Below are 27,361 nucleotides of genomic sequence, written 5' to 3'. Positions count from 1 at the left end.
AAATAAATAAATAAATAAATAAATAAATAAATAAATAAATAAATAAAATCTTTAAAAAAAGGTTTAAGGACAATCCTATCAATCATTACATTAAATGTAAATGAATAAAAACAAATAAAAAGGAAGACGTTGACAAACACAGCTGACAGAAAATAGAAGTGGTGAGAATCAAGAAAACTTTGTTTTCTTGAAAAGTTTAAAAGCGTGGTAAACTTCCAGCAAGACCAAAAAGCTAAACAGTATGCATTATCAATAACATAAATGGAAAAGAGCCTAAGTTCAGACCTCCAAAACTTAAAAGGATAACATGCTAATTTTTCAAATAGCATTATGACACCAAATATAACAACCATATAAAGTGAAAGACAAGTTAATTAAAAAACCTTATTGCACCCCACAAAAAGAAACCAAGACATGCATAAGAATCCTGAGATTCAGGAATTCATACCATACCATACTTCACAGGAAAGGTGTCAGCAGAGATTAAGGACATTTGATGCCGGGGGGCTGCAATAGTATTAAATGCACACATTCTTAATAACACAGCTTCAAGATGTATTCAAGTGAGAATAGCCACAACTAAGGAAGGATAAGCCCCTAATTATAACTGGAAGAGTATGGGAAAAACAAAAACAACCTTCTTTTAGTAATTCACAGGACAAAAGGAAAAAAAAAATTAGTAAGGGCAGAGAATAAAGATGACTCTTAACCAATTGACCTCATTGATATTTATAAAACACAACACTACCAACCGCAGAAAACAATGTCTCCTGTGAAAATAGACCACACTCTGAGTCATGAAACAAGTCTTACTAAGTTCAGAAGACCTGAAGTCATACCTAGATGGTTATTAATCAAAAAATCAGTTTTTAGATAAAATTAAAAGTTATTAGAAATCCCTAATATTTGGAAATTAAACAATTCACAAGTGGCAAATTACAAAACTTTAAACTGTGATGAGACAGTACAGCTAAATCAGTAACTTTAAAAGCATGTACATTTCAGAACTACAAAAAAGATGCTGAATTAAATATTTTGAAGAAGAAACAATTAAAAATAAGAGCAGGAATAAAACAGAAAACAGATAAGCAGTAGTAAATACCAATAGCATCAAATGCAAAGGCTGGCTTTTTAAAACGCCTTTTGACAATAACCTTAACAAAGTCGTAGAAACACTGTTGAGAAGAAAGAAGCAAGGATCTTACTAAAGAGAAATGAAGCCAAAACTTCAAGTTCTAAAGACACTAAGAGGATAAAATGGGGGCATTTTGAACATGTTTATGCCAGGAAGTTAGAGGCCATAGAAAAATTCCCAAAAACATCATTACCAAACAAATGCAAGCAATAGAAGAGTGAGCTTTTCTGGTGGTCTAGTTACTCATTCAACACTCAGTAGAGTAGGCAAATGCTTTGTTCTCCAAGAAGTTGCTTCATTTCTGGTAACAGCAGCTTTTGAATCTCATTTTAAACTAGTGAACAGGTAACTCGCTTGACTATTCCTTGAGCTTTACAGTGACTTCTGATGTAATTAACAGCATCTTTTCTTCCTTATTTCTTCATAAATAATGTAAATATACTCCAATCTGTAACATGCCAGCAGAATTCTAAGCGCTAAAGAAATGCTGATTATTCTCATCTGTTTTAGAGCCCCTCTCACATAGGAACCTGTGCTGCCAGGATCACGATATGGTCTCCTTGGGATGAGGTTGCCATGGTAGCGCTAGCACTACCTTTCTCAGTGGTCCATGCTGTCTCCTGTACTGCTTGTTCCAAGAAACCCCTGTCTTCTTCAAGAGTTTTTGGCCCAGCTGATCAACGGGAATTTGATTGGCTTCCTCCTTATGAAAGAAATGTCAGTTAATATCTGATGCAAAATCATTACACCACAAATTCAGAGGGATCAACAGGAGTACACCCGCTCATCCTACCCTGAGTACACTTATAATGGGATTATTTAAAGTAACCTTAAGTGCCAGTTCAGAAGACAGTTCAGAAGACCTTGGATTTGAAAACACGTTTGCCAAGGGCCACAGACAGAAATTCAAAAAGCACTATCCAAAGGGAGTCCTAAGGTTTACCACATTCCTGATATTATTTTTGATTTTTGAAAAATAAACAAAATAGAAGGAAAATGTGGCCAACACAGGCTTTATGTTTTCTTAAAATTAATATGTTGAACCTTTAGCCCCCAGTACTTCAGAATAGGGCTGAGCTTGGAGATAAGGACTTCAAAGACCACAGGTTAAAATGCTCTTTTGCTGGTTTTGAGTAAGGGTCTCATGTTGCCCAGGCTAGCTGAGAATGACTTTGAACTTCCTATCATCTTGCCTCCATCTCCCAAGTCAAGCACTTTACCAACTGCGCCACATTCCTGGTTCTTATCTTTTTTTTTTTTTTTTTTTTTTTTGACAAGTGGTTCTAACATCAGAACAAATGGAGTTTTCTTTGAAACAAGCTTTCATTCCGTAGCCCAGGCTGGCTCCAAACTCAAGGTGTTTCTCCTGTTTCAGCCTTTCAAGATGAGAGATTACAGGAAAGAGCCAACATTAGTGATTAAGTTAAAATGAGTCAGTGTGTGGGGGCATGCACCTTTAATCCCAGCACTGGGGAGGCAAGGGCAGGCAGATCTCTGAGTTCAAGGCCAGTCTAGTCTACAAAGCAAGTTCCAGGCTTGCCAGGTCTACACAGTGAGACCATGTCTAAAAAAAGAAAAAAACAAAACAACAACAACAAAAAAAATTAAACTGAAACCATTTTCCATTTTAGAGGTAGCGCTAAAGTAATCTCATCTGGTATTCTCATATAAATCTACCACATACACAAATGCACATACACATACATCATACACATGTCTCTGTAAGTTACATGCACACAAGTATGTACAAAGACACACTCTACCTGCAATAAGATTGTCTTTAGAATCACCACTGGATCATCAGCCTCTTCTTCATTCTGAAGAGCTTTCAAATTCATATCCGTATCACTTATCTCCTCCTAAGAAGGAAAACAGTGTTTCTTTCACAGATGCCAGTTTAAAGGAATTAACCAAGTAAGAATGTTTAAGCCACTGGAGGATGAAAGGTAAAAATATCATTATAATCTATACAAGTTGGAGAATCAGGCAGACCTAGTTTTGAGTGTCAGGTTTAATCAAGTAAATCTACACAATTTACTTATTCACTCTGGCTTTATATGCAAATTAGGATTGAGACAAAGAATGAGTCTAGCCTGGAACTGTGTGAATAAATGGCCCCCATAAGCTCATATATTTAAATGTTTAGTCACCAGGGAGTGGTTAAGAGAAGGACTAGTGGTACAGTCTTGTTAAAGATGGTGTGGCTTTGTTGGAGTAGGTATGGCCTTGTTGGAGGAAGTTATCACTAGAGTGGATGTTGAGGGTTTCAAAACACTCATACCAGGACTCATACCAGGCCCAGCACGGCTTGCGGAGCAGGACAAAGCTCTCAACTATTTCTCCAGCACTACGCCTGCCTGCATGCCTCCATGCACTCTGCCACAATGGACTAAACCTCGATACCGTAAGCAAGCCCCCAATTAAATGTTTTCCTTTATGAGAGTTGCCTTGGTTATGTCATCTCTTCATAGCAACAGAACAATGATTAAGACATAGCATAACACACAGAGGGTTCCAACATTTTTCAGCTAAGAAATGTGGTAATCTGTGTTCATTATCATTCATTCAAAATATTTTTTGGTCTTTACTGTTAGGTTTATACTCTTTGATTTGGCTTAAGGAAATCCTACCCATTTTTGTAAGCTTAGTTTAAACACTGATTTCTACTTCCTTATCATTCAAAAAGTTAACAGCCTAGGTTAGACACTGTGGCACATGCTCCTTGGTAAGCAATTTTTGTTGACTTTAAAGAACATACATATGCTACCTTGCGAAACTACTTTTGACACAAAGTCTTACCATGTAGACTTAGTGGGCCTCAAACTCACCAAGATCCGCCTGCCTCTGCCTTCAGAGTACTGGGATTAAAGCCACCAGCTCTGCAAGTTTGTGTGTGTTTGTAAATTATAACTTTCTTAGCTTTCTAATTTAAAAAAGAATTATTTTATCTTATGTATGAGTGCTTATCTGTGTACTTCATGTGTGCACGGTGCCTTTAGAGACCTAAGGAAGGCATTAGATTTCTTGGACCTGAAGTCACAGATGGTTGTGTACTGCCAGGTAGGCACTGGGAACTAAAACTAGGTCCTTTTGAAAAGCAGCAAAAAAAAAAAAAAAAAAAAAAAAAAAAAAAAAAAAAAAAAAAAAAAAGAAAAGAAAAGAAAAGAAAAGAAGTAAGCTGAGCCGTTTCTCTAGTCCATCAAAAAAGTAATTAAGCTAGCTAAAACCATAACTGTTAATTGATAATATTAAGAAAAAAATTGTTAAGAAATAACAGATTATGGCAGACCAGATCTATCATCTTTTTATAAATTATTAAAAATGATAGTAGACAAAAAAATCATCTTTTTCTTTTAAATTTATTTTTTAGTTAGTATACAAAATAAATTTAACTGTCAACTTGAAAAAAATCTAAGATTACCTGGAAGATAGGCACTGGGCATGTCTGTGGGTTGTTGTCTTAGTTAGGGTTTAATTGCTGTGAAGAGACATCATAACCACTGCAACTCTTAACAACATTTCATTGAGGCTGGCTTACGGTTTCAGAGGTGTGGTCCATTATCATTATGCTAGTAGGCATGGCAGTGTGCAGACGAACATGGTGCTGGAGAAGGAGCTGAGAGTTCTACATCTTGATCAGCAGGCAGTAGAAGGGGACTATGTGTAGTGATAGGTAAAGTGGAGCCTTTGTGTCTGGCTTTGAGTGAAATGTTTTAACAGTCTTTGGTTACGTTTGTATTAGAGGCTGAGAAATTGTTCTGAGACTGTTTGAACCTTGAAGAAATGTTGTCTCCCTGGAAAGTCTGCACTTTGTATATCACATGAGAGCTTGCAGCTGCACAAACCTTGGTCCTAAGACACTCCTGGAAAACTTGGAATTCTTACTTTTGATTATGCCTAGCCATGGTCAAAGGGACTGAGATTTGTTTGGGTTGTCTGCTCTCATGGGCAGCAAAAGCAAGATAAGTTTGGTAGTTGGAAACTTTCCCAGCCCCAATTAATTTTGTGTACTGACTTAATAAAAGTAACTGCAGTGACCTAACTGGAGTCAGTCTTTTTTTTTTTTCCCAAAAAGGCTGACTGCCTCTGCTCCTTTGGAAAATGAAGGCTTAGCATCTCACTCTACTGAGGCATCTATGACCAACATCTACCATTAACTGTGGGCCACACTGGGTGTCACTTAAGCATAGGTGACTTCAAGGCCCACCTTTACAGTGACACATTTCCTCCAAAAAAGGCCAGACCTACTCCAACAAGGCCACAACTTCTAACAGTGCTTCTCCCTATGGAGAAGGATTCAAACACATGAGTCTATGGGGCCATACCTATTCAAACCACATTCCACCCCACAGGCTTGTAGCCATAACATAATGCAACTTCAGAAGTCCTCATAGTTTATCACAGTCTCAACAATGTTTAAAAGTTGCAAAGTTCAAAGTTTCTTCTGAAATTCATACAATTTCTCAACTGTAATCCCCTATAAAATCAAAATCAAAAGGCAGATCATATACTTCCAACATGTAATGGCACAGGATATGCATTACCATTCCAACATGTAGAAAAGGGAGCAAAGTGAGGAAATACTGGACCAAAGCAAGACCAAAAACCAGCTGGCAAACTCCAAATTCTGCATCACCTCAGATCTCCAACTCTATTCACCTTTGCTGACTGCAACATATTTCTTTTTCACGAGCTGTTTCTACTCCCTGTAAGCAGCTTTCCTTGCCAGGTATCCCACAGTTCTGGCATTTCTAACCTCTTGGGGTCTCCAAGGCAATCCAGGCTTCAACTTACAGCTTCTGAAGCTAGAACTATGTGGCTGAAGCTGCCAAGTTCTGCTGCTTGCTGGGGCTGGAGCATGGTCCCCTTGTTCAATTATATCTTTGCCAATTTTCTGTTTTCAATGGTTTCCTTTAGTGCCTAAGTTTGGCTGTTCTGGAACTTGGTCTGTAGACAGGCTGGCCTTCAACTCAGATCTGTATACCACTGTCTCCTGAGTGCTGGGATTAAAGGTACCATCACACCTGGGACCTAAGCTTTTTTTTTTTTTAATTAATTGTCTCTTTGGGCCTCTGTGCAGGGACATCCATGACACATTTCTGGCCTCAGCAGCATTCCTTAGTCGAAGAGAGAATATCCATAAGCATGGCCACTATGCCTCAAAATCTGGTTTAAAGGCATGTGCCATCCCACCTCAAGACCCAGATCAAAAGTCTGTGTTTTCTAGCCTCAAGATCTGGATCAAAGGCATGTTGTCTTCCTGCCTCAAGATCTGTGAAACCAATGAGTCATGTGGGCCTCCTCCCCTCCTGGGAGCCTGTATGGAGCAAGAGTGAGGCAGGACTGTTTCCTCCCTGCGTACCCTGTGTAGCCTTATGACCCCCACCTCTGCTGTCTCTGAGGTGGTTACTTAGCTTGGTGGCCAGGTTTCAGATTAAACTTCTGTCCTTACAGAGACATGTCCAGCAAGCATCTGGAATTCCTCTTCATGCAAATGAAGCACTCCCAGCACCTTGGCCCCAGCCAATGATGGATGATCACCCCAAAGCCCCTACTCATTCCCCAAGGTTTATATAGCTCTTGTTCCCCACCCAAAAAGGAGAGCTGATTCACTGAAAACTCTCAAGCCCGGTTTGCAACATGCCTCAATACCCCAGGGAAAAAGCAGTCCCAGGGGGGCAACAATTTACCCCTTGTCAACTTGACACATGATATATCTCCTTATGTCCAAATGAAAACAATAACCAAGTCATGATGTAGCTATCCCTCATAAAACCATAAATGAATAAACAATAAGGTCATAATAATGCCTAACATGATATAACTATCCCTTGTACAACCGCAAACATATTAAATTGTAAATTTAAAATAGGTGACAATGTCCCTAGAGAAACATCCCTTAATTCCATTTAACAACTTGAATGTGTTTATCTCCTTGAACACAGGACTTGGCTCCATTCCACTTCCTGGTGCCCCTTTAACCCTTGAACCATACAGTTTTTATTTTTCCTTCCTCAGCTGTTTGATCAAAACACTCTTCATATGAGTGAACCACAGGACAATCTATGCTCGGCTGTTTTGAGATTTTTTTTTTTTAATCTCTTCACTTTAGCCTCAAGTAGACTCTTCAGACAAGGGCAAAAGGGAGCCACATTTTTCAGCAAAATATCACAAGAGCAATCTCTAGACAACATACTAAAATTCTTCTTCTCTAAAACCTCTTGAGCCAGACTCCCACAGTCCAAATCACCTTAAGGACCACCATCTTCCATGTTCCTACTAAGATGGCCCACTAAGCTCTGCCTAAAGCATTCTATTGCTTTCCTAATCCAAAGTGTCCAAATCCACATTCCTTCAAACAAAAGCATGGTCAGGCCTATCACAGCAATACTCCAGTCCCTGGTACCAACTTCTGTCTTAGTCAGGGTTTTATTGCTGCGAAGAGACACCATGACCACAGCAACTCTTATAAAGGACAACATCCATCCATCTGTCTGCCTGCCTGCCTACCTATCTATCTATAGATACCTATTTATTTATTTGGTTTTTTGAGACAGGATTTTTTTATATAGTCCTGGCTGTCCTGGAACTCCCTGTATAGACCAGGCTGGCCTCAAGTTCAGAGATCCACCTGCCCCCCAAATTAAAGGTGTACGCCACCGCACTCTGGTAATGACAACATTTAATTGGGGCTGGCTTACAGTTTCAGAGGTTTAGTCCATTTTATCATCATGGTGGGAACATGGCAATATGCAGGCAGACATGGTGCTGGAGAAGGAGCTGAGAATTCTGTATCTTGATCTGCAGGCAACAGAAGGGGACTATGTGCCACTCTGCGTATAGCATGAGCATTGGAGATCTACAGTGACACACTTCCTCCTAGAAGGCCACACCACCTAATAGTGCCACTCTGAACGGACAAGCATTCAAACAGATGGTCTATGGAGGTGATATGTATTTAAAACACCATAGGAATTATCTTGATTAATTAATTAATTAATTGAGGTGGGATGACCCACTCACTGTGGGTGGCACCGTTTCCTGGGCTGGGATCCTAGACTATAAAAGGAGAGAATGTGTACTCAGTATAAGCATTCATCTTCCTCTGCTTCCTGACTATGGATGCAGTATGACCAGCTGCATCCTTGAGCTCTTGAGACCATGACTTCTTGCCATGCTTTACTGGACTCTGGAACTGTCAGACAAAATAAACTGTTCCTTAGGTTGTTTTGGTCAGACATTTTATCACAGTACAACTAAGCCCAGCCTTTCTGACACAGAGTTTTCATTTCAATGTTCATACAGAAAAGCTTCAGGGAAAAAAGCCTATGGCTGACTCAAAGCAGGGAGAAAAGGGACTGAGTTTTTAAACAACCAATTCCCCAATTCTTTGGCACCAACTGAATGCCTACATTTCCACTCAATCCTGCACTAGCTATATGGTCATAGCCAGATCCCACCGGTTGAGGTGTCGGTCTCAAAAGATTGGTTTCTCCTTTCTTCAAACACCAACTACAATTTTCTGAAACCATGTGCAGAACTCACTACAGTTTATCACAAAAGACATCAGCGTAGAGAGCAGATGAAGAAGATTGCTGCGTAAGGTTTAGAAATCTGAGTGGAAGAGCTTCTGTACTGATGGAGTAGGTGCCACACCTCTGTTCCCACATTCCAGGCACCTGAAATCTCCAAACTTGTTACTCAAGAATTTGTTACTGAAGTTTTACTATGGAACACTGTGACGGCTATTCTTGGCTGTCAACCTGATTACATCTAGCATTAACTAAAGCCCAATGGCTGGGTACACCTGTGAGGAATTTTTTTCTTAATTAAATCATTTGAAGTGGGAAGACCCACTTTTAATCCAGATCTTATTAGGTGAGAAGATCCACCTCTAATCTGGGCCACATCTTGGCTGGCAGTTTATTTAAAAGGACATGGAAGAAGGAACTGTTCACTCTTTACCTGCTAACTCTTACTCTCAGTGGCAAGTCCACTCCTTCACTGCCACTAGAGCTTACTTCTTCAGGATTCTGGTGTATACTGAAGACCAGCTGAGACATCCAGCCTCACGCCTGAACAACTACTGGATTCTTGGACCTTCCATTGCTAGACAGCCATTGTTGGTCTAGCTGGACCACAGCCTGAAAACCATTCTAGTAAATCCTCTTTATATAGCTATATGAGAATACAATTATATTTTCATTTTATAAGTTCTGTCTCTGACTAATATAAGCATGACTAATGAAATCACTGGTAGAAGTGAGTGAACTCAATCTCCTGTCCTTTTTCCTTCCCCATGGTCAGAAGGTGGGGTTGCCAGTTTTAACTCTCTAAGTACATAGTTGTTTTCTCTGGCAACAATGTCCCATGTTGAAATATCTAAGAATGACCTCATTAGCATCACCTATGTAAGGGGTAAAGGGGCTCACTATAAATAGCAAAACACACTTCCATAATAAACCCTAAAGAATACCCCATGGGCAAGAAAATACGCAAGCACATGCAAATCCATAGAAAATATACAAAGCTCACTTAAAAATCCACAGAAAATATACCAAGTACACACAAAAATCCTTATTCTGCTTATTCTCTTTTGTTTGTATTGAGACAAGGTCTTAGTCTGTAGCAGGCAGGCCTCAAACTCATGATTCTCTTGCCTCAGCTTTTTAAGTGCTAGACTTACAGGTGTATGCCACCATGCCTACTTTCTTCTGACAACTATTTGATTTTTGAGAGGAAACAGGACTTCAATAGATAAGCAACTGGATGTGACAGCCCATACCTATGCCTAGAGACCCAGCATTTGAGAGACAGGCAGAATGAGTGTAAGCTACAAGCCATCATGGACTTTAAAGTAAGACAGTGTCAAACAGACAGATAGGAAGGCAGACAAAAAGAAAATACAAAATAAAACCACTAGATAAGCAATGAAGAGAACACAAAGCCTTTTCCTTGAAGTTACATTAACAGCAGAGGATTCTAACAGTCCTACAGAAGAGCAAGTCACTGCTCAAGAGATGAATACAAAATTTCAGGCATGTTCTAGAACTCACAGCCCCAGAGGAAGACAGAAGAATCATTAAAACCTGAAAATGAAATCTCACATTAATATTTTATGAGTTAACAGGCTTCCGGCTGGGAAATGCTGCAACTCTGAAAGCAACTGAGCAAAACTACAGGAGGTGGCAAGAAAAGCTGAAACTGGCTCCCTAGGTTGAAGCTGGACTGGCTCAGAGGCAGGTGTACCTTTTTTTGTTTTGTTTTGTTTTTCGAGACAAGCATTCTCTGTGTAGCCTTGGCTGTCCTCAATCTGTAAACCAAGCTGGCCTCAAACTCACAGTAATCCACCTGCCTCTGTCTTTCCGAGTGCTAGGATTAAAGGCATGCACCACTGCGCCTGGCTGTAGGTATATCTTTCATGATCTAAGCGAAGCCTCGTGCTACTGAAAAAGACCGTAGAAGACAATTTTAAAGGTCTGCGATTTTGATGGATAGCCAGGAAAAGAATATCCTTGTGCCTAGTAGGCAAACACAAAGCATTGTATGAGCATAGGGGCTAGATGCTCTCAACTTTATTTCAAATTTTTCATACAGTGATGTCACTAGGTTAGCAACTGGAGATTCTTGATAGAGGGCACCGAGGAGCACATGTAAAATGAACCTTCAGGACTATCTTTCCAGAGGGGCAGTATACACTAATGGCAGAATGACCAGCAGAATATACTGTAACAGGAGTATAAATGCAAAAAAATTACAAAGTTATTGTTAACCAAATTTGCAAGCTTACCTGACATTGCCAGTTTCCTAGATGATCAACATCTTTAATGTACACATGGTAGTGACCTCCATAGCAGCCACCTTTGTGGATAATGACAGAGAAGAGGTCATACATATACTCCATGTCATCCAGTTCACTCTAAAAGAAAAATAAACACTGATACAGTTTACACATAACCCAAGAAGAACTCAGCCCCTGAAACTACTAAGATACTTCCTTGTAATATTCACACTTCAGTTAGGCCCCTTTGCTGCTTAGTCTCTTGATACTCAAAATGCTATTACTGTATTTAAGGATAAAGATAAATGTAAATAATTGGGCTTAAGTTAAAAACATTTTTTTCATTTCTTTGAGGCTGGCCTCCAATTCCTGGAGGTCCTCCTGTCTCAGCTTCTTGAGTGTTAAGATTATAGGCATGAGCCACTATGCACAGCTGAATTTTAAGTCTTAATTTATTGATTTTTTGGTAATCAAACCATACTGAGCACATGTATCTGAAGATGTTATTTTTACCAGCTTCAACTAAGAGAATGAGTCTGTGCTAGACTGTTAGTAGAGAAAGCCACATTTGCATTATGCCCATTATGCTGTTTAGGACATATGCTCTTTTCCTACCAAAACTGTCTAATATCCCAAGAAGGTTGCTTTGTTGCCTCAAGGTCAAGGTCCTCCTGGCATTTTAGTTGTCTTCACAGAATATGAATTAAGAAATTGTGAATATCACCTGGTCTTATTCAGAGGTAGTTAGGTTAGCAGAATGAACAAGTTCTTTCTTGCTTTACTAATTCTATAATCAACCTCTTCTATAATTGCAATTAATCACAAGTGACCCAACAGGTAAATTCCTATGATAACAATGGGAAAAAAATTTACATTAGATTTAAGAGATGCTTTAAATTCTAGATGAGGAAAAAAAAAAAGGAAAAGCCAGTTGTGGTGGCACACCTCTGTAATTACAGGACTTAAGAGGAAAGCTTTAGCTACGCAGCAGGTTTGATGTGAACCTGGGCTACACAAGACCCTGTCTTAAACAACAACAAAAAAGAAGGAAAGGGAGAGAAAAGAGAGAGAGGAAGGAAAGGAGGAATAAAGATAGACAGGCAGACAGTGAAGGCTTAGTCTTTACATTCTAGGAATATGAACCACATGACATAAGACATAAGGTCTCTGCTGGCTTTGAACTCAGTGTCATCTGAAATGTAAAATAAACACATGGGTGATACCTGGGAGATACAAGATACTTCAAGAATTTTTTTCCTGAACTATAGTTTTTAAGTGGGTGGCATTTAAAGATGTCTTATTCAGTCTAAAGACAAGACACACAAAGATAAAAGATGACCTTTTTCTCAATACAGAAATTCAAAAGTAAAATTAATATGGATTTCCTAGATAAGTGCCCAGTTTTTTGATATATCAAAGTATGTTAGAATCATGCGACAAACTATCTTTTATAAAATGAGAAGCAAGTATATTAGTGACTCTTGAAAAATATTTTTTTTTCCTGAGTATGTCAGCAACAGGCCAGAGCCAATAGTTACTACTAGACCCTAAGGATAGAAATTCACTAACAAAACAAACTGTACAGAACTCAGCAGTGGGGCCTAAATTAGAGGGAGGCTCAGTCATGAAGTTTAAAAAATTTATATACACACACACACACACACACACACACACACATACATACACACACACACACATATTAAACACAGAAATTCACTAGCTGACTGTTCTTAAACAAAACAATGACATGTAATAAGAAATAGGTGGAATAATAGAACAGAATAGAGAACCTGGAAATAGAGACAAAGTTATGACCACCTAATTTTTGACAAACGCACATTGGATAAAAGGTGGCCTATTCAGCAATGGTGCTGGCAGAACTGGGTTTCTACTTGGAGAAGATAAAGTTAGATTTGTATCTTTCACCTTGTACAAAAATTAATTCAAAATGGATCATAAACCTTAATTTAAAACCTGCAACACTGAACTTTCTAGAGGAAAACATAAGAAATACCCTTCAAGATACCAGGGAAGACAAGAACTTTTTGACTAGAACACTAACACACAGAAACTAACTCCAATGTCAAAAGACAGAGCTAAATGAAAATAAAAAGTTTCTGTATAACAAAGGAACAATCAGCAGAACTGTTGGCAAACACAGCCCACAGGATGGGAGAAAACTTTTCATAGCTATACTTCAGACAGGGGACTAATATCCAGAATTTACATAGAAATGAGAAATTAAATGTCAAGAAAATAAAACTGCCAGTCAACACAAAGGCAAACAAATTTAATAGTCAGTTAAAACAGACACACACAAATGACCAATACTATTTTTAAAAAATTCTCACTATCCCTAGCATCAAGAAAATGCAAATTAAAACTACTTTGAGGTACCACTTGACCGCAATCAGAATGGCTATCATAAACAAATGTAACAATAAATGTTGGAAAGGATGTGAAGCAAAATGTAACATTATTCACTATTGCTGGAGGTATAAATTAATATAGTCTTTATGGAAATAAGTTTGGAGATTTAGCAAAAAAAAAAAAAAATTGAAAATGTAACTACATACAACCTAGTATTTCACTCCTGGGTATATAACATACTCAGAAAACTCTAAATCTTATTGTCTTAGGGTTCCTACTGCTGTGATAAAACACCATTAACAAAAAACAACTTGGGGAGGAAAGGGTGTATTTGGCTTCCATATCTTGAGTCACAATCCATTAAGGGAACTCAAATAGGGAAGGACTCTAAGGCAGGAGCTGATGCAGAGGCCATGGAGGAATACTACTTACTGGCTTGCTCAGACTGCTTTCTTATAGAACCCAGGGCCATCAGCCCACAGGTGGTACCACCCACAATTGATGTGGTCCTTCCAAGTCAATCACTAATTAGGAAAATACCCTACAGGCTTGCCTATAGTCAAATCTTATGGAGGCATTTTCTCAATTGAGGTTGTTTCCTCTCAAATGACATTAGGTCTGTCAAGGCTGTTAAAAACTAGCCAGGACAATTGACCCCTTGCCAACTTGATATACTAGTGCAACATTATTTAGCCATAATCTTTCCTTTCTTGTTCATCCCCCAAGTCACACATTAATAAACTTCACACTAGAAAACATTCCAACTTTCAAAAGTCCTACAGTCTTTAAAAAAAAAAAAAAAAACACAAACACTTTACAGTCCAAAGTCTCTTTAAAATATTCAAACTCTAAAAACCCAAGGTAGCTTTAAAAGTTCAAAGTCTCTCAACTGTAAGCTCCGGTAAAAAAAAAAAAAAGTTAAATATTTTCGTACTTCAAGAGGGAGGAACCAGGGCACAGTCACAATCTGAACCAAGCAAAACCAACTCAAACAGTATAAATAACTCAGTGCCCAATGTTTGGGATTCACTCATGATCTGGGTTCCCCAAAGGGCCTGGGTCATTTCTCCAGCTCTACCCTCTTTGGCCCACACAGACTGTTCTAGGATAAGGCCAGCCCCACTCCATGGCTGCTCCTGTCCTTGGTGATATTCCCATGGTTCTGGCATCTTCACAATGCTGGGATCTCCTGCTGCAACAGAGCTGTACTTTTTCCAATAGCCTCTCCTGGGCTCTCCACATGGGTACCACGCCTCATCTTCCCTCCATGACCCTTTCAATCCTGGGGCTTCAACTGCTACTGCAGTTCCAGAGACTGCATTTTCACCAATGACTTTTCTTGACCTCTCAAAGTGCCAAGCCTCAGCTGCTCTCCACAAGACCTTCATGCTTCCAAAACAAGTATCATCTATGAGAGTCTTATATATTGCTAAGTTCAGTGCCAGCTCAAGGCACAACATCTGTGTTTTGACACTATGGAAACACTTTCCCAAAGATTTCACCTCAGTGATGCTGGTTTCTTCTTAATCACTGCTAATTACTCAGCTCCAGCTGACCAGCATCAATTCTCCCAGTAAAACAAAGGTTTCACTTTAGTAGTGCTTGTTATTCAGGGTGACTCTTCAGCTCCAGCTGACTAGAACCACAGAATCTTAATTCAAAATAGCAAACAGCCATGAAAGTCTTTAAACTTCCCTCTGAATTTCACAGGCCAGGCCTCCATCTGCGCTGTTCTCAATCTACCTTCCAAGCTCCAACAAAGATCTCGACACTCAACAGCTTTTCTTGCCTAAAGTTCCAAAGCCCTTACACAATCCTCAAAACAACTTGGTCAGGTCTGTCACAGCAATACCCTATAATCTTGGCTCCAATTTCCACTTATCTTAGTTTTACTATTACTGTGATGAAACACCATAACCAAAAGCAACTTGAGGAAGAAAGGCTTATTTGGCTTACAAATCCAGAGTCATGGTTCACTTGAGGAAAGCTAAGACAGGAACTTGAACCTCGTGGGAACCTGGAGGGAGAGGCTGAGGCAGAGGAGTGCTACTTACCGGTTTCTTCCTCACGGCTTGCTCAGCCTGCTTTCTTACAGAACCCAGGACAATGAGCCTTTGAGAAGCACCACCCATAATGGGTTGGGCCCTCCCTCATCAATCACAAATTAGGAAAATACTCTACAGGCTTGCCTGTAATCTAATCTTATGGAGATATTAGTTGTGTCAAGGTGGCCTAAAAACTAGCCAGGACACTTACTATGAAGATATTTTCATCCCCATGTTTATCACTGCTTTATTCATTATAACAAAAAATTGGATAAGTAGATAATGTGGAAACCTGGCATATTATTCAGCAGCTCTGACGAGAATGTAATCACAAAATTTGCAGAAAAAAAATGGATAGACTTAAAATTATAATATTAATCAAGATCATATAATCTTAGCAAGAAAAAGCACATGATACCCTTCATATGTGGATATGTGCCTGGTCAAGAATATGCACATGTGGGAACAGTATAACATATGGAAACGAAAAAAAAGAAATGATAAGTATAAGAGGGTGAGGAAGAACTTCACACTGGATTTTACACTTTCACTATGAAATATACTTTTATGAACCTATCCACCACCAAAAGGACTGTCAAACATGGGACCACAGGCTTGTAATCTTAGTACCCATGACGTAGAGATAGAACTGGAGTTCAAGGCCAACCTGGGCTGAAAGAGATGTTGTTCAAAGAAACAACAAAAGAAGAAATTCAAAAGGAGTATAAGAAACCAATTTGAACCACTCCCTCCTCTTAGGAGACAGGGACTTTTGGCCATGTCTGAAGATGTTCTGGCCTGTCAGTTCAATAGGGATGCACACATACTATGCAAAAAATTTAACTCAAAATATTAATAGGGCCAAGGTTGAGAAATCATACAATAAACTGAGTATTTTAATCTTGGAAGGGAAAGAGAAAGAATCTAAAAATAAAAGGTTCAAACCTGTTCACAAAAAGGCTTGAGATTGATCCGAAGGGGGAATGTATAACAGCTAGTTTCCTTGTAGCGTTCACATTTAACAAAATCGAAATTAAATCTTAGTAATGAAATAGTAAGAAAAGGAGGCAGCTTACGCAATTTGGCAGACTGTAAAAAGAAAAATTGACAAAGTTACACAAGGATACATAATGCTACACAAGGTAGTAAAAAAATGGCATATGATACAGTTACAAATGCATTCTTAAATCACACACACACATTCTGAATTCTATATAAACTCATTTATTTTATGGAACTAAGAATGATATGGTGTCGTTATGCTTATAACAAAACATTTATGTTGTTTTAATGTTTTTTTTTTTTTAATGTATACACCATACCCTTGTTCATTCAAATATTGATTTCTCCCCCACCCCACCCCCAACTCTCTGGTTTCAATCCGGATATTGCATTGTGATACTCATTCTAAGCATCCTGTCTCAACTCTTGTGTAAACAGAACAATATAAAGCAACTACACACAATGTTGAGCAGGGAAGAGCCAGAGGACAAGAAAGAGGGGAGGAGCCAGAAGGCTGAGTGGGAGAAGGGGCAACAGGAGAGCTAGGAGAGCTAGGAGAGCAGAGCTGGAGGAGAGATCTTGGAAGACGTGGAACATGAACCAGACCTAAGATTTCACAAAAAGCAAGTATAATGTGGGAAATCTAAATGTTAGGAAACTGAGGGCTTGGAGGTTTAGGAGGGGGTAAATATTGCCCAGCATTGTGTTCTAGGTTAACTAAAAACCCAGTCTCTGTATGGATTTGGTTATACAGCTGTTTAAGATTAACAGCAAGCATTACTAGAAGATAAACCAATAGTAAAAATTAATAACCACATACAACACATTTATAAGCCAGTTTTATGTTTTTAGGGTTGTTATCCAAAATTAACATTTGATGGGTGTGTCCTAACTGGGTGCTCTCTTTCTGTCAATGTTCATTTCCTGCCTAGCCCTTGGCCTTTCACCTTGCTCCTTGGATCTCCATTTCACTTACCACACACATAAATCTTATTCAGTGAAGAAGTAGAACTCTGAATGATTCAAAATTGTATGTGTATATGCATTTTTTTTTCTGAAGAAAAGATTCATAGTTGTCATTAGACTATGAAAAAGGACTCTTGACTCCCTAGAGTTCAAGATCTACTGATGGGGTTTTATTTGTTGTTTATCTGTTTCTTTGTTTAATATTTATTTTTATTTTGTATATAGGTGTTTTGCCATCATAAGTGTCTGTGTACTACCCAGATGCATAGTACACAAGGAGTCAGAAGACACAGTTAGATCCCCTGGGACTGGAGTTACATACAGTGATGAGGCACCAGGTGGTTGCTAGGAATTTATTCCAGTTGTTGGAAGAGCAGCCAGTGCTCTTTACCACCAAGCCACCTCTCAGCCCCTATTTGTTGTTTAAATTCAAAAGCACATATCTTGCTGTTGTTTTAATTCCCCACTCAAAACAAAACACTAATCAAGTTGCTTTTTAAGAGTTGTTAGCTGTCCCCAGCTCTTGCACTGGTGGCCTTAAGGAAGAAAAATGCACCTCTGTAGAAGACAATAATTATATATGTTTAACAACTGAAGTTTCATATATTCTATAAAAAAAAGTTTAAAAAAGGCTAGGAATGATAATGTACACTTATAATACCAGGATTTATAAGGAGAAGGAGTAAGTGTTTGAAGATAACCTGGGCTATATAGCAAGTTCATGATCAGCCTGGACTACATAGAAAGACTGTCTCAAAACAGAAGAAAAAAAAAAAGTATGCATTATAATATTGAAGATTTCCAAACTCATTTCAAAGATTCCTAAAATAATCAGAGGAACTCAATTCTAATGAGGCTAAGAAAAAAGTGACACAATGGTCAGAGGTAGAGAAGGAGCTAAGAGGATGGCCAGGGAGGTATGGCAAATGGCACATCCAAACCAGAGGAATGGGAAACGCATTAACAGTATATACACACGTACATACACCATCTCTAATCATAATTTTATATTAATATTAAAGAATTACTAATACTTAAGAAATCTGCTAACATGACTTTTTTTTGGCAATTAACCATATAAAATATATTAAAAGCCAATTTCACACAGAAATCACATACAGCTGTGAAAGGATGTTGAAAAGGAAATATAGTTGGTTACTACAGGAGAAAAAAAATAATTCAAAAGTTTTTCCAAAATCTGTTTTTCAAAGATAGCCACCCACAGGTCAGACTCCTGGAGAATGTGTAGGTAAACTCAGGTAGGAAAGCACAGAACCGTTCCTCCAGCTGGAAGAGCACACAACCCCAGCTGGAAAAGCAGGAGCATGCCATTTTCAGCAGTGCTGAGTGATTGCCGTCTCAAAGCAGAGTAGCATCATAAAGGAGCAATGAGCAAAATACATAATGTATGGAAATTACAGAGCAGTGCCCGCATTTAAGTGGTAACCCTCTCTCTGTTTTCTTATTGGAGTTTTTCTGCCTCCCTAGAATATAAAGTAATTAAGCCCACAGGAATAACTGTACATAAGGCCACAAGAGCTAGCTTCGCCTCAGCTAAAACTGAGAAAAAATTTAGCCACTCTAGCCCTGTCTGTCCTGCTTTGCTGTTCACGAGGAGAGGGAGAACTGCTGAGGCCACATTTAGAAAGGTAAGCATTCCTGATGCTTACTAACAGGCATACTGAAGAAACACTGAGGCTCCAACACATTGTCCACAGAAGCGGTTGTTAGGTTAATAAAGCTTAACTTTTTTTTTCTGTTGTAAAAATTAAAAGACAAGTAATAAGACACACATCTTCTCAACCTGTAGTGTTCAAAGCAGTAAAGTGTGTCTTCCTGACTTCATACAGGTGAGTTCAGTGAGAATAGCTTCCTGCCTCCGAACACTAAGGGAAGGAAGTATACTGGTTGGTTTTGTGTGTCAACTTGACGTAAGCTAGAGTCTTCACAGAGATAGGAGCCTCAGTTGAGAAAATTCCTCCATGAGATTTAGCTCTACAGCATTTTCTTAGTCATCAGTGGGGCCTAGCCCATTGTGGGTAGTGGCATCCCTGGGATGGCAGTCTTGGGTTCTGTGAGAAGGCAGGCAGAGCAATCCTGCACCATCTGCATCAGCTCCTGCTTCCAGGTTCCAGCTCTGCTTGAGTTCCTGTCCTGATTCCTTCGGTGATGAACAGCACTGTGGACGTGTAAGCCAAATAAACTTTTCCTCCCCAATGTGCTTTTCGGTTATGGTGTTTTATCACAGCAATAGAAACCCTAAGACAGAAGGCATAGTTACCTTTGCTGCTTTAACCAGTCGGTCACAGGTTCCACAGTGGTACAAGTTTTCATAGTCAAAAACTTCCTCTTCTACATACATGTTCCAAAGTGCATCTTCTAAACCAGACACGTTTTTGACTGCTACTGTCAGATCCAAGAAGTCTTCCTGAAATATGAAAGAATATTATACTGAAAGAACAAATGATTTCAAGAGGTTTACAACTGAAATAAATACTGGAAATGATCATATATATATATTTTCCAAAACATTGCACACAAGAAGATATACATGCCATGATTACATATTATAAATTCTTATCATTAAATTATTCTTCTTTCTAAGTCAAACTATAATTTAAAGTTCATTAGATAAATAGTTTAAAGGAGAAGAGTTTATGAGTTTAAACTCTTATAGATACAATAAAACCTCATGTTTTGTCAGGAAATAAACTGCAAAAAGATATATACCTGAGTTTGAGTATCACATACACCACACACACACACAAACACACATACACACAATTTATTAACACTTCTTTAAAACGGTAATAGCCACCCCTCAGCATAGTTAAATTTTCTAATATAAACTTCCTCATTTTCTCTTGATAAAGTTGGTTGAAGATATGCTGAGAAAATGACAAGAAAAAAAATATTTGATCCAGATTAAACAGGTATTTCTATGAAAATTAAAAAGGTGGCATTTTGTAAAGAGGAAATCTCTTAAATCTACTGAAACAACATTTGAATTGTATTTCTTCTAGCAATAAATGCTATTATAATTTGGCAAGTTTAAATATTTATACTTCTGTTCATACACGGGGTTATGGAGACTGAAAAATAGCAGTGCACTAGTTAATTCATGGCAAAATTCTTAAGTAACAGAACTAATACTTTATGTTAACAATATGTACATGGAAAGTTACTGTTTATAATTTCTATGTGTTTTTTGTATGTCATGTTTTACCACTGCTTTGTTAATTACTGCATTAGAGTTCAGTCAATCAAAAACACATATGACATCTCAGTTATTTTCAAACTAGGCTGACCAAGACAGCTTCTATTAGCACGGATAAGAAGAGCTAGATACAGCATTTTTTATCCTCAACTCTTCCTTAAGAAATAAAAAAGTTATAGCTCCAAGTAGTATCTTTGTCCAGCATCTGTAAATATGTACGACCCCAGGCTCAAACTCAAGGACCCAAATAAATAAATAAACAAATTTAAAAAAAGGACACAGATATACTTAACACATATATTTATTAATATTATATATTTGCATCTATTTCTAAAATAGCAGCAAACACATTTGGAAGATGATATTAAATTTTCCATTCAAAGAGTCAGCTATAGAAACACCCTACAACTCTTGCCATAAAAAAGGAGATTTTCTTTAAATGTTCAATAATGAAACCACTTGCTAAATAGGACTTGAAAAGCAACAGAGATGATTACACTGACACAGTCAAATTCCCAACCAAACTGAATAGGCAATTTGTATCATCACAAAGAAATTATGATTTTCACTTGAAAATCATAATGCAAACAGGAATGTACCAGCTCTACATGATAGTTTATATACCATATAAATGTAAGCACACACAAACATACTTCCTGAAGGATATTAACAAACTACATAATATTTAATTGGAGATGTGTGTTTAGGTCATGTGTGTGCTGGTGTCTGCAGAGGCCAAAAAATCCTTGAGAGCTGGAGCTGCAGGCAGCTGTGAGCAGCCTTACGTGGGTGCTGGGAATGGAACACCAGTCCTTTGGAAGAGCAGCAGCAAGCCATCTCTCAAGTGCCTAGGGAACTTTTTTTACACTGGCTTCTTTCGTGAAATGTCCATGTGTAAACATCTTCCCAAACATTTTTTAAAAGAAATATCAGAGCACTGAATAAAGGCTATTTCAAGAACTTGCAGGCTGGTGAAAGGACTCAGTATGTAAAGGCTCTACTGCCAAGCCTGACAATCTGAGTTCAACCCCCGGGACCCATATGGTGGAAGAAGAGCACGATAGATGTCATTGTCTGAATTATAATTTACAATGATTTGTTACAAGAGGAAATCCTATATGCTCACCTGCCTCTCACTGATATTCTTACACTCTTTGCAAACAATCTGGTTCACAATGGTGCCATGGTATAGACGATTAATGAGATCATGACCAGAGGTCCCAACTAAAGAAGTTTCCAAAGCGCTGAAGAGAATTCGGTTCAGTTCCTGCACATCATGTTGTCTCATTTCCTGTAAAACAGGTAATAGTTTCTGTTTGGAGACAAAGTCTTTGGGTAGCCAAAGCTGGCCATGAACTTACGATCTTCATGCTTGAGTGCTGGCACTACAGGCACAATGCTCAGCTAAAACAGTTGACTTTAAATATAACTTTTGCTTCAAAAATTTTAAGAATAGATTTTAAAGAATACTATCAAGTAATAGAAACATAAAATCTTTGACTAGATGTACGGATGACTAAACAGGTTAAAACACCACCACCTCTTTTTATTTATATTATAAAATAAAAATACAACTAGGGAGTGTTTAGTGTGTACACACAATTCAACTACTCAGTGACTGTGAAGTTGCCATGTCACAAGAAGGAGAGAAGAAAAGGACAGGACAGGCTCAGACCAGTGTATACACCAGCAGTGTGTGCACAGTGTAAACCTCAATAGATCACAACGGCTGGGGGACAACAGAAACCAGGACTACTGCGAAATGTAAACCAACAAAAATAAGAATAATGTAGTGTTGCTGAGAAAAATTCAAACTGGTTATTGCTTTAATCCATTCTGTGTGGCTGTGTATAAACTAGTCTTTCAGAACAATCTGTACCTACAAGTGTGCTCCATCACTAGGAGGCAGAAAAGGACAGTGAAAGGGAGAACCAGGGGCCAAGTCCAGGGCACCAGGAGGAACTAGGGCCTTGAGCCCACCCCACTGACATAACAGACACAGCAGACACAGCAAAGTGTCTTCCAGCCTTGGCACATTGATGCTACTGTTGCCTTCACCAAGGAACACCAAAAGGAGGCAGAACAACAATTCAGAGTGTAGAGAGGCATACAGGGGGAACAATATAAAAGTAAGTTTATGTGACATGTGGCAGGTAAATAGGATGAAAGCTGAAGTAATGTATGAGGCCGATGATCTTTTTCTTGCCTTTTAGAATATAAGATACCAAGGGATGTAAATCCGTCCTATAGCACTGGTTTGAAAGGGAAGGAAAACTTCAAGGTCTGTTTCTGAGTCCTCATTTATTTGGCAAAGGTACCTCAAAGACCTTCTACCACTTATTTTACTTACAAAAAATAAAAGAATTAAGAAAAGTGTTTCAGGCCTTTAAGAATTATGAAACCAGCAACTATTGGAAGCTCAAATTCAAAAAGAATTTACTGAGATGTGGCATATCCACACAGCAGAGGCTCAATGGGCAGTAAGAAGGAATGAGCTCTGACATTATCTTAAGTGAAATATACCAGTTAGAAAATATCACATAGAATATAACTCTATTCCTATGAAATGTGCAGGAACAGGCACATCTACAAATGGGAAGTAGGTTAAGGACTAACCAAGAGCTAGAGGAAGAGGTGGATGGAAGGGACTGCAAATGCATGGAAGTTCTTTTTAGAGTAGTAAAAAAAAAAAAAAAAACCCTAAAACTGACTATGATGATGGACATCTAAGTCTATGAAAATACTAAAAGCCACTGAGCTGTGCCTTTTGAAAGAGTGGATGTTATGGCATGCAAACCTCAAAGAAGTTGTTATTGTTTTAAAGGGAAAAATCAGTGCCCTTTCAATTCAGTGAATCAGAAGACAGAAGAAAACCAGTCTATATCTGGAATGTAACATGCCTGTTTAGGGAACATGCCATCACCTGCTTCAAAGCCCAAGCCTACCTCTTTATTGCCCCAGGGCATTATCACTGGATTAAGAAGTGCTCCTGGTTAAAGGCTTCAGATGAGAAGTTTTGTAGGAATTACTAAAAATAATGAGACCTTGAATTGTCTGAACTGATATGCTTGCTGACAAGTCATCAGTACTGACAAGACCCTTACTTGTTGCCACAGATGTCTGTTTCTATGTGGTGGAACAGAAAAGTGAGTCATGTCCTACAGCAGATACAGGAAGAAAGGAAAAGTTAGGGGTCAGGGTGGAGAAAATGAAAAGTCAGGAGTCAGAAAGGGAAAATGAAAAGCTAGGGGTCAGGATAGGGATATGAGGAGATCTGACAAGGCACTGATCTGACTGCAGCATATTCTCATTAGAGTACCCAGAGTCAAGCAAGAAGCACATCACAAAGGTGGCAGCATTCTAAAAATCCACTGGTTTATCCATTATTGCTGAAAACTGATGAGTTGATAAACAGTTTGAAACCTAAACAGTAAATCACAACAGTGTAACATGTGATAAAGCTCAACTAAACTACACTGAGTCCTAATTTCAAAAATCAGCTCCTATATTTCTCCCTGTTAACAACATTCTTCCCAATTCCAAGTCATAGCTAGTTGTAACAGCCTATATTCAGTAAGCATCTAAATATACACATGTGCCCCAAGACAAAATTAAGGGTTATCGACAAAATGTAAAGCCAGTTAACCCCTTGCTCCCTGCTGGCAACTTCCTACCTCATCGCTGGTCCACCCAAAGCTGTCAGTGAGGTCTGTGGTGGATGCGGCCTCCTGGTCCAGGAGCAGAAGCTGAGCAAACAAGCGCTGCAACTGCAAAGGTATGACCCGAACCTGGGAGAGAGGAGCATTTCCAGATGAATGCTGACCAGGCCAGTGAGGATTTTTTTTTTTCCAGAGGTGAGGACCAAACCCAGGGCTTTGCACTTGCTAGGCAAGGGCTCTAACACTGAACTAAATCCCCAACCCCGCCAGTGATGATTTCAAAAGCTCTAGACTGGTTTTCTTCGGTCTTCGGGTTCACTCAGTAGAAAGGGCACAAATCCCTCATTATAGAGGCGAACTAATAAAAATTTACTTATTTTAAAATTCTAATTCAGTCCAAAAGGTTTTAGTGGTCTCGAATTTTCTCCCTTGACATAGATCAGATCAATATTAAAAATTCAAATGAGGTGGGCATGGTGGTGCACGCCTGTAATCCCAGCACTCAGGGAAGCAGAGGCAGGTGGATCTCTGTGAGTTCGTAAATCGAGTCCAGGACAGCCAAGGCTACACACAGAAGCTCTGTCTTGAAAAACCAAACCAAAACAAACAAACAACAACAACAAAAACAAAAACAATTCAAATGGGTCCCAACAAACCACAAAAATGATCACAGACATAAAATTCCCATAGTTCCTTTCTTTCCTCTAAAATATCTCCATACACACACATTCCAGGTGAATGTATCCATGTTTCAGGCACACATATCTTAGCCTGGAGCTCTGAAACTTCAAAGCTAGCTTACATCCTGCCTCCCTTTCTCCTAGCACCAGGCTAGAGAGCAGGGCCTCTGAGTCCAGTGTGCGGGCCAACTTTAAAGATTCAAAGGGAGAACAAGCAGTCAGCAACACCTATGACAATTCTATATTGAAAAGATATACTACTACATTAAAAATACATACTACAAAAGCATTGCTCTGCAACAGACTGGAAAGAAACTGACATCACTAACATCATTTCTTGCCACAAAGCTGTTTTTGAAGCACAGGTCTGCATCACAAATCCACCACTGTTCCACAGACCCGAGCCTAAGTGTGTTAAAAAGGCTTCTGCGTGAGATTCCAGCAGGAAGAGCATGATCAGAGCTGTGCTTTAGACAATTCCACCTCAGCAATATACAAACAAGGTATTAATTTCTCCTCAATGTATTTCCAGAAGACTAAATTGAGAAAATAGTGGTTTCCAGGGTTCCACCATGTATTCAGGACCTAGCAAATAAACGCACTAAATAGATGTTCTAGTTGGCCAGCATGGATAGTTTCTAAGCCTCTCCTTTGCCTTTAGAATAAGCACAGCAAAGTGAGGCATATTTATAACAGCAGCCTCTGGAAAAGCCATACTTTTTTGGAGGAAAATGTCTTTGCTAATTAAGTATGAGGCAAATCACTGTCAATAAAGATGATACCTTGTAATAAATAAATGTGCTTTCCATGAACAAGACACTTAATTCTTTCCTTACACAACATTTCCTGGACTAGGGAGATACTGTAGTGGGTAATGTGCTTGCCACACAGGAATGAGCATTGGAGTCTAGGTGCCCAGCACCCAGTTAAATGTGGGGTAGGGGTGATGGCCTGCCTTAATCTCAGCTCTCAGGGTCACCAGGACAATCAGGTTAGGTAAATTAGCTAAAACAGTACAAGACACCCTGCCTCAATGAATAAGAGTGATGGAGGACATCAACCTCTGGCCTCCACATATGTACACACATGTATGTTCACCTGCTACATATGTACACTTTCCCAGAGGCAAACATGCATATGCACAGGCATGTACCCACCACACATACACATGCAAAAAAAACCTCCAAACAATTCCTGAATACTCTAAAAGATCCAACAAATTATAAATTTAGTACCTTTGCATCAGGTTTATCCTTATCCTCTAAAGAACCGAGCTCTTCCGGACCAAGAGAAAATAAAGCTTCTAAACAAAAAAGGAGAGTCACATAATGTAAACGATGACTTCATCTTAGAAAATTGTTTAGGAAGCCAAGACCCCCATTAAGCAGTATCAGCAAATAATTTAGAAATGACTAAGGCAATATTTATCCCCTTCATTTACACATTTTGCATTCTTTTAACATTTTTGTCTACTTGATCTAAGAACAAACATCAAATAATGTACCAGTATGTGTCCATCAAGTGGCACATCAGTATGACAGATCACTGGAATATAAAAATATAAACAGGCAGAGCACTATGGGACATCCTTTAACCCCTGCATTCCTGAAGCAGAGGCAGGAGAATCGAGTTCAAGGACAATTTGATCTATCTAATAAGAGGTTGTCTCAGAAATCTAAAGACTAAGGATGTAGCTCAACGGTAGAGAACCTATCTAACAATGTGCCAAGACTTGGCACTGCCACCTCCTCCCCCCAAACAAAAACTGCTATAAACAGAAAAAATACTGGTTTTCACTACGTTTGGAAAACAGACTCAGAAGTTTAAGGAGTCTCAGAAAATAGAAAATGTCACAGGTCTGTGTTTTCATGTATGAGGCTGCTAACCAACCTTTCAAGCCAAGAACCAGACGGGATGACTTTTACCTTGAGATCCTGTCCCTTATTTTTTGGTGTGCAAATGCCTTTTCTACAATGCAAGTAGTAAGACATGGCAATGATCCTGCACTAGCTTTCAGATTTTTCTTTTTTAAAACATTCCACTGAGGTAAAGTGAGAAATGGAATAATATACCTCTTCAATGAAAAGCACTGATGTCTGAGTGATTACTCTTAACAATGTTCTCTCTCGCTAAGTGCTGGGGCTGGGCAAAAATAAACTAAAAGCTACAGGTTAAAGGACAAAACCACTAAAGGGCTTTTTAGAATAATCTCCCATTATCCTTCACTGCAATGTACTGACAATATAATGGGATTCAATTTAGCCTAACTTTAAAACACTACTCCCCAAAAAGACATAAAGAAAAAAGTCCCTTTTCCTCCATCAGAATCTGTTGGTCCTTACCCTTGGCAAATCTTACCTCACACGATTGTGCCAAACCATGCAGAGGACATAGAGCACACTACAATGTCCAACTATATGCTTGAACAGACAAGAGGAAACTGATCTACAGCTCCCAAGCTCCTGGTATTCTCCACAAACTGCCTCTCCTTCCTTCCTTCCTTCCT

The 27,361-nt window shown here is 38.8% G+C and overlaps 1 protein-coding gene across 7 annotated transcripts in view; it reads right to left on the bottom strand.

Moving 5' to 3' along the window:
- Positions 1-27,361, bottom strand: part of Usp40 (ubiquitin specific peptidase 40) — an 83,765-nt gene that overhangs the window by 53,280 nt on the left and 3,124 nt on the right. For 5 of the 7 annotated variants that reach the window (XR_008721179.1, XR_008721180.1, XM_055616367.1 and 2 more), the window contains 8 exons: positions 26,091-26,158; positions 24,191-24,304; positions 21,643-21,807; positions 19,581-19,727; positions 16,277-16,420; positions 10,926-11,054; positions 2,899-2,994; positions 1,731-1,838 (listed from right to left, as the gene is read on the bottom strand). Coding sequence is in view for 5 of the 7 variants with exons in the window: in XM_055616367.1 (XP_055472342.1) it covers positions 1,731-1,838; positions 2,899-2,994; positions 10,926-11,054; positions 16,277-16,420; positions 19,581-19,727; positions 21,643-21,807; positions 24,191-24,304; positions 26,091-26,158 (971 nt within the window). In the remaining 2 variants the exon portion in view is untranslated. The remainder of the gene's footprint in view (positions 1-1,730; positions 1,839-2,898; positions 2,995-10,925; positions 11,055-16,276; positions 16,421-19,580; positions 19,728-21,642; positions 21,808-24,190; positions 24,305-26,090; positions 26,159-27,361) is intronic. The other 2 variants (XM_055616365.1, XM_055616370.1) reach the window with 2 other exon arrangements.

The sequence above is a fragment of the Psammomys obesus genome, unplaced genomic scaffold (assembly GCF_907164565.1).
Source record: "Psammomys obesus unplaced genomic scaffold, mPsaObe1.curated_primary_1811, whole genome shotgun sequence".
NCBI classification, from domain to species: domain Eukaryota; kingdom Metazoa; phylum Chordata; class Mammalia; order Rodentia; family Muridae; genus Psammomys; species Psammomys obesus.
Note: the sequence above shows the minus strand (reverse complement) of the source record. Positions and strands in the feature narration are given on the sequence as shown.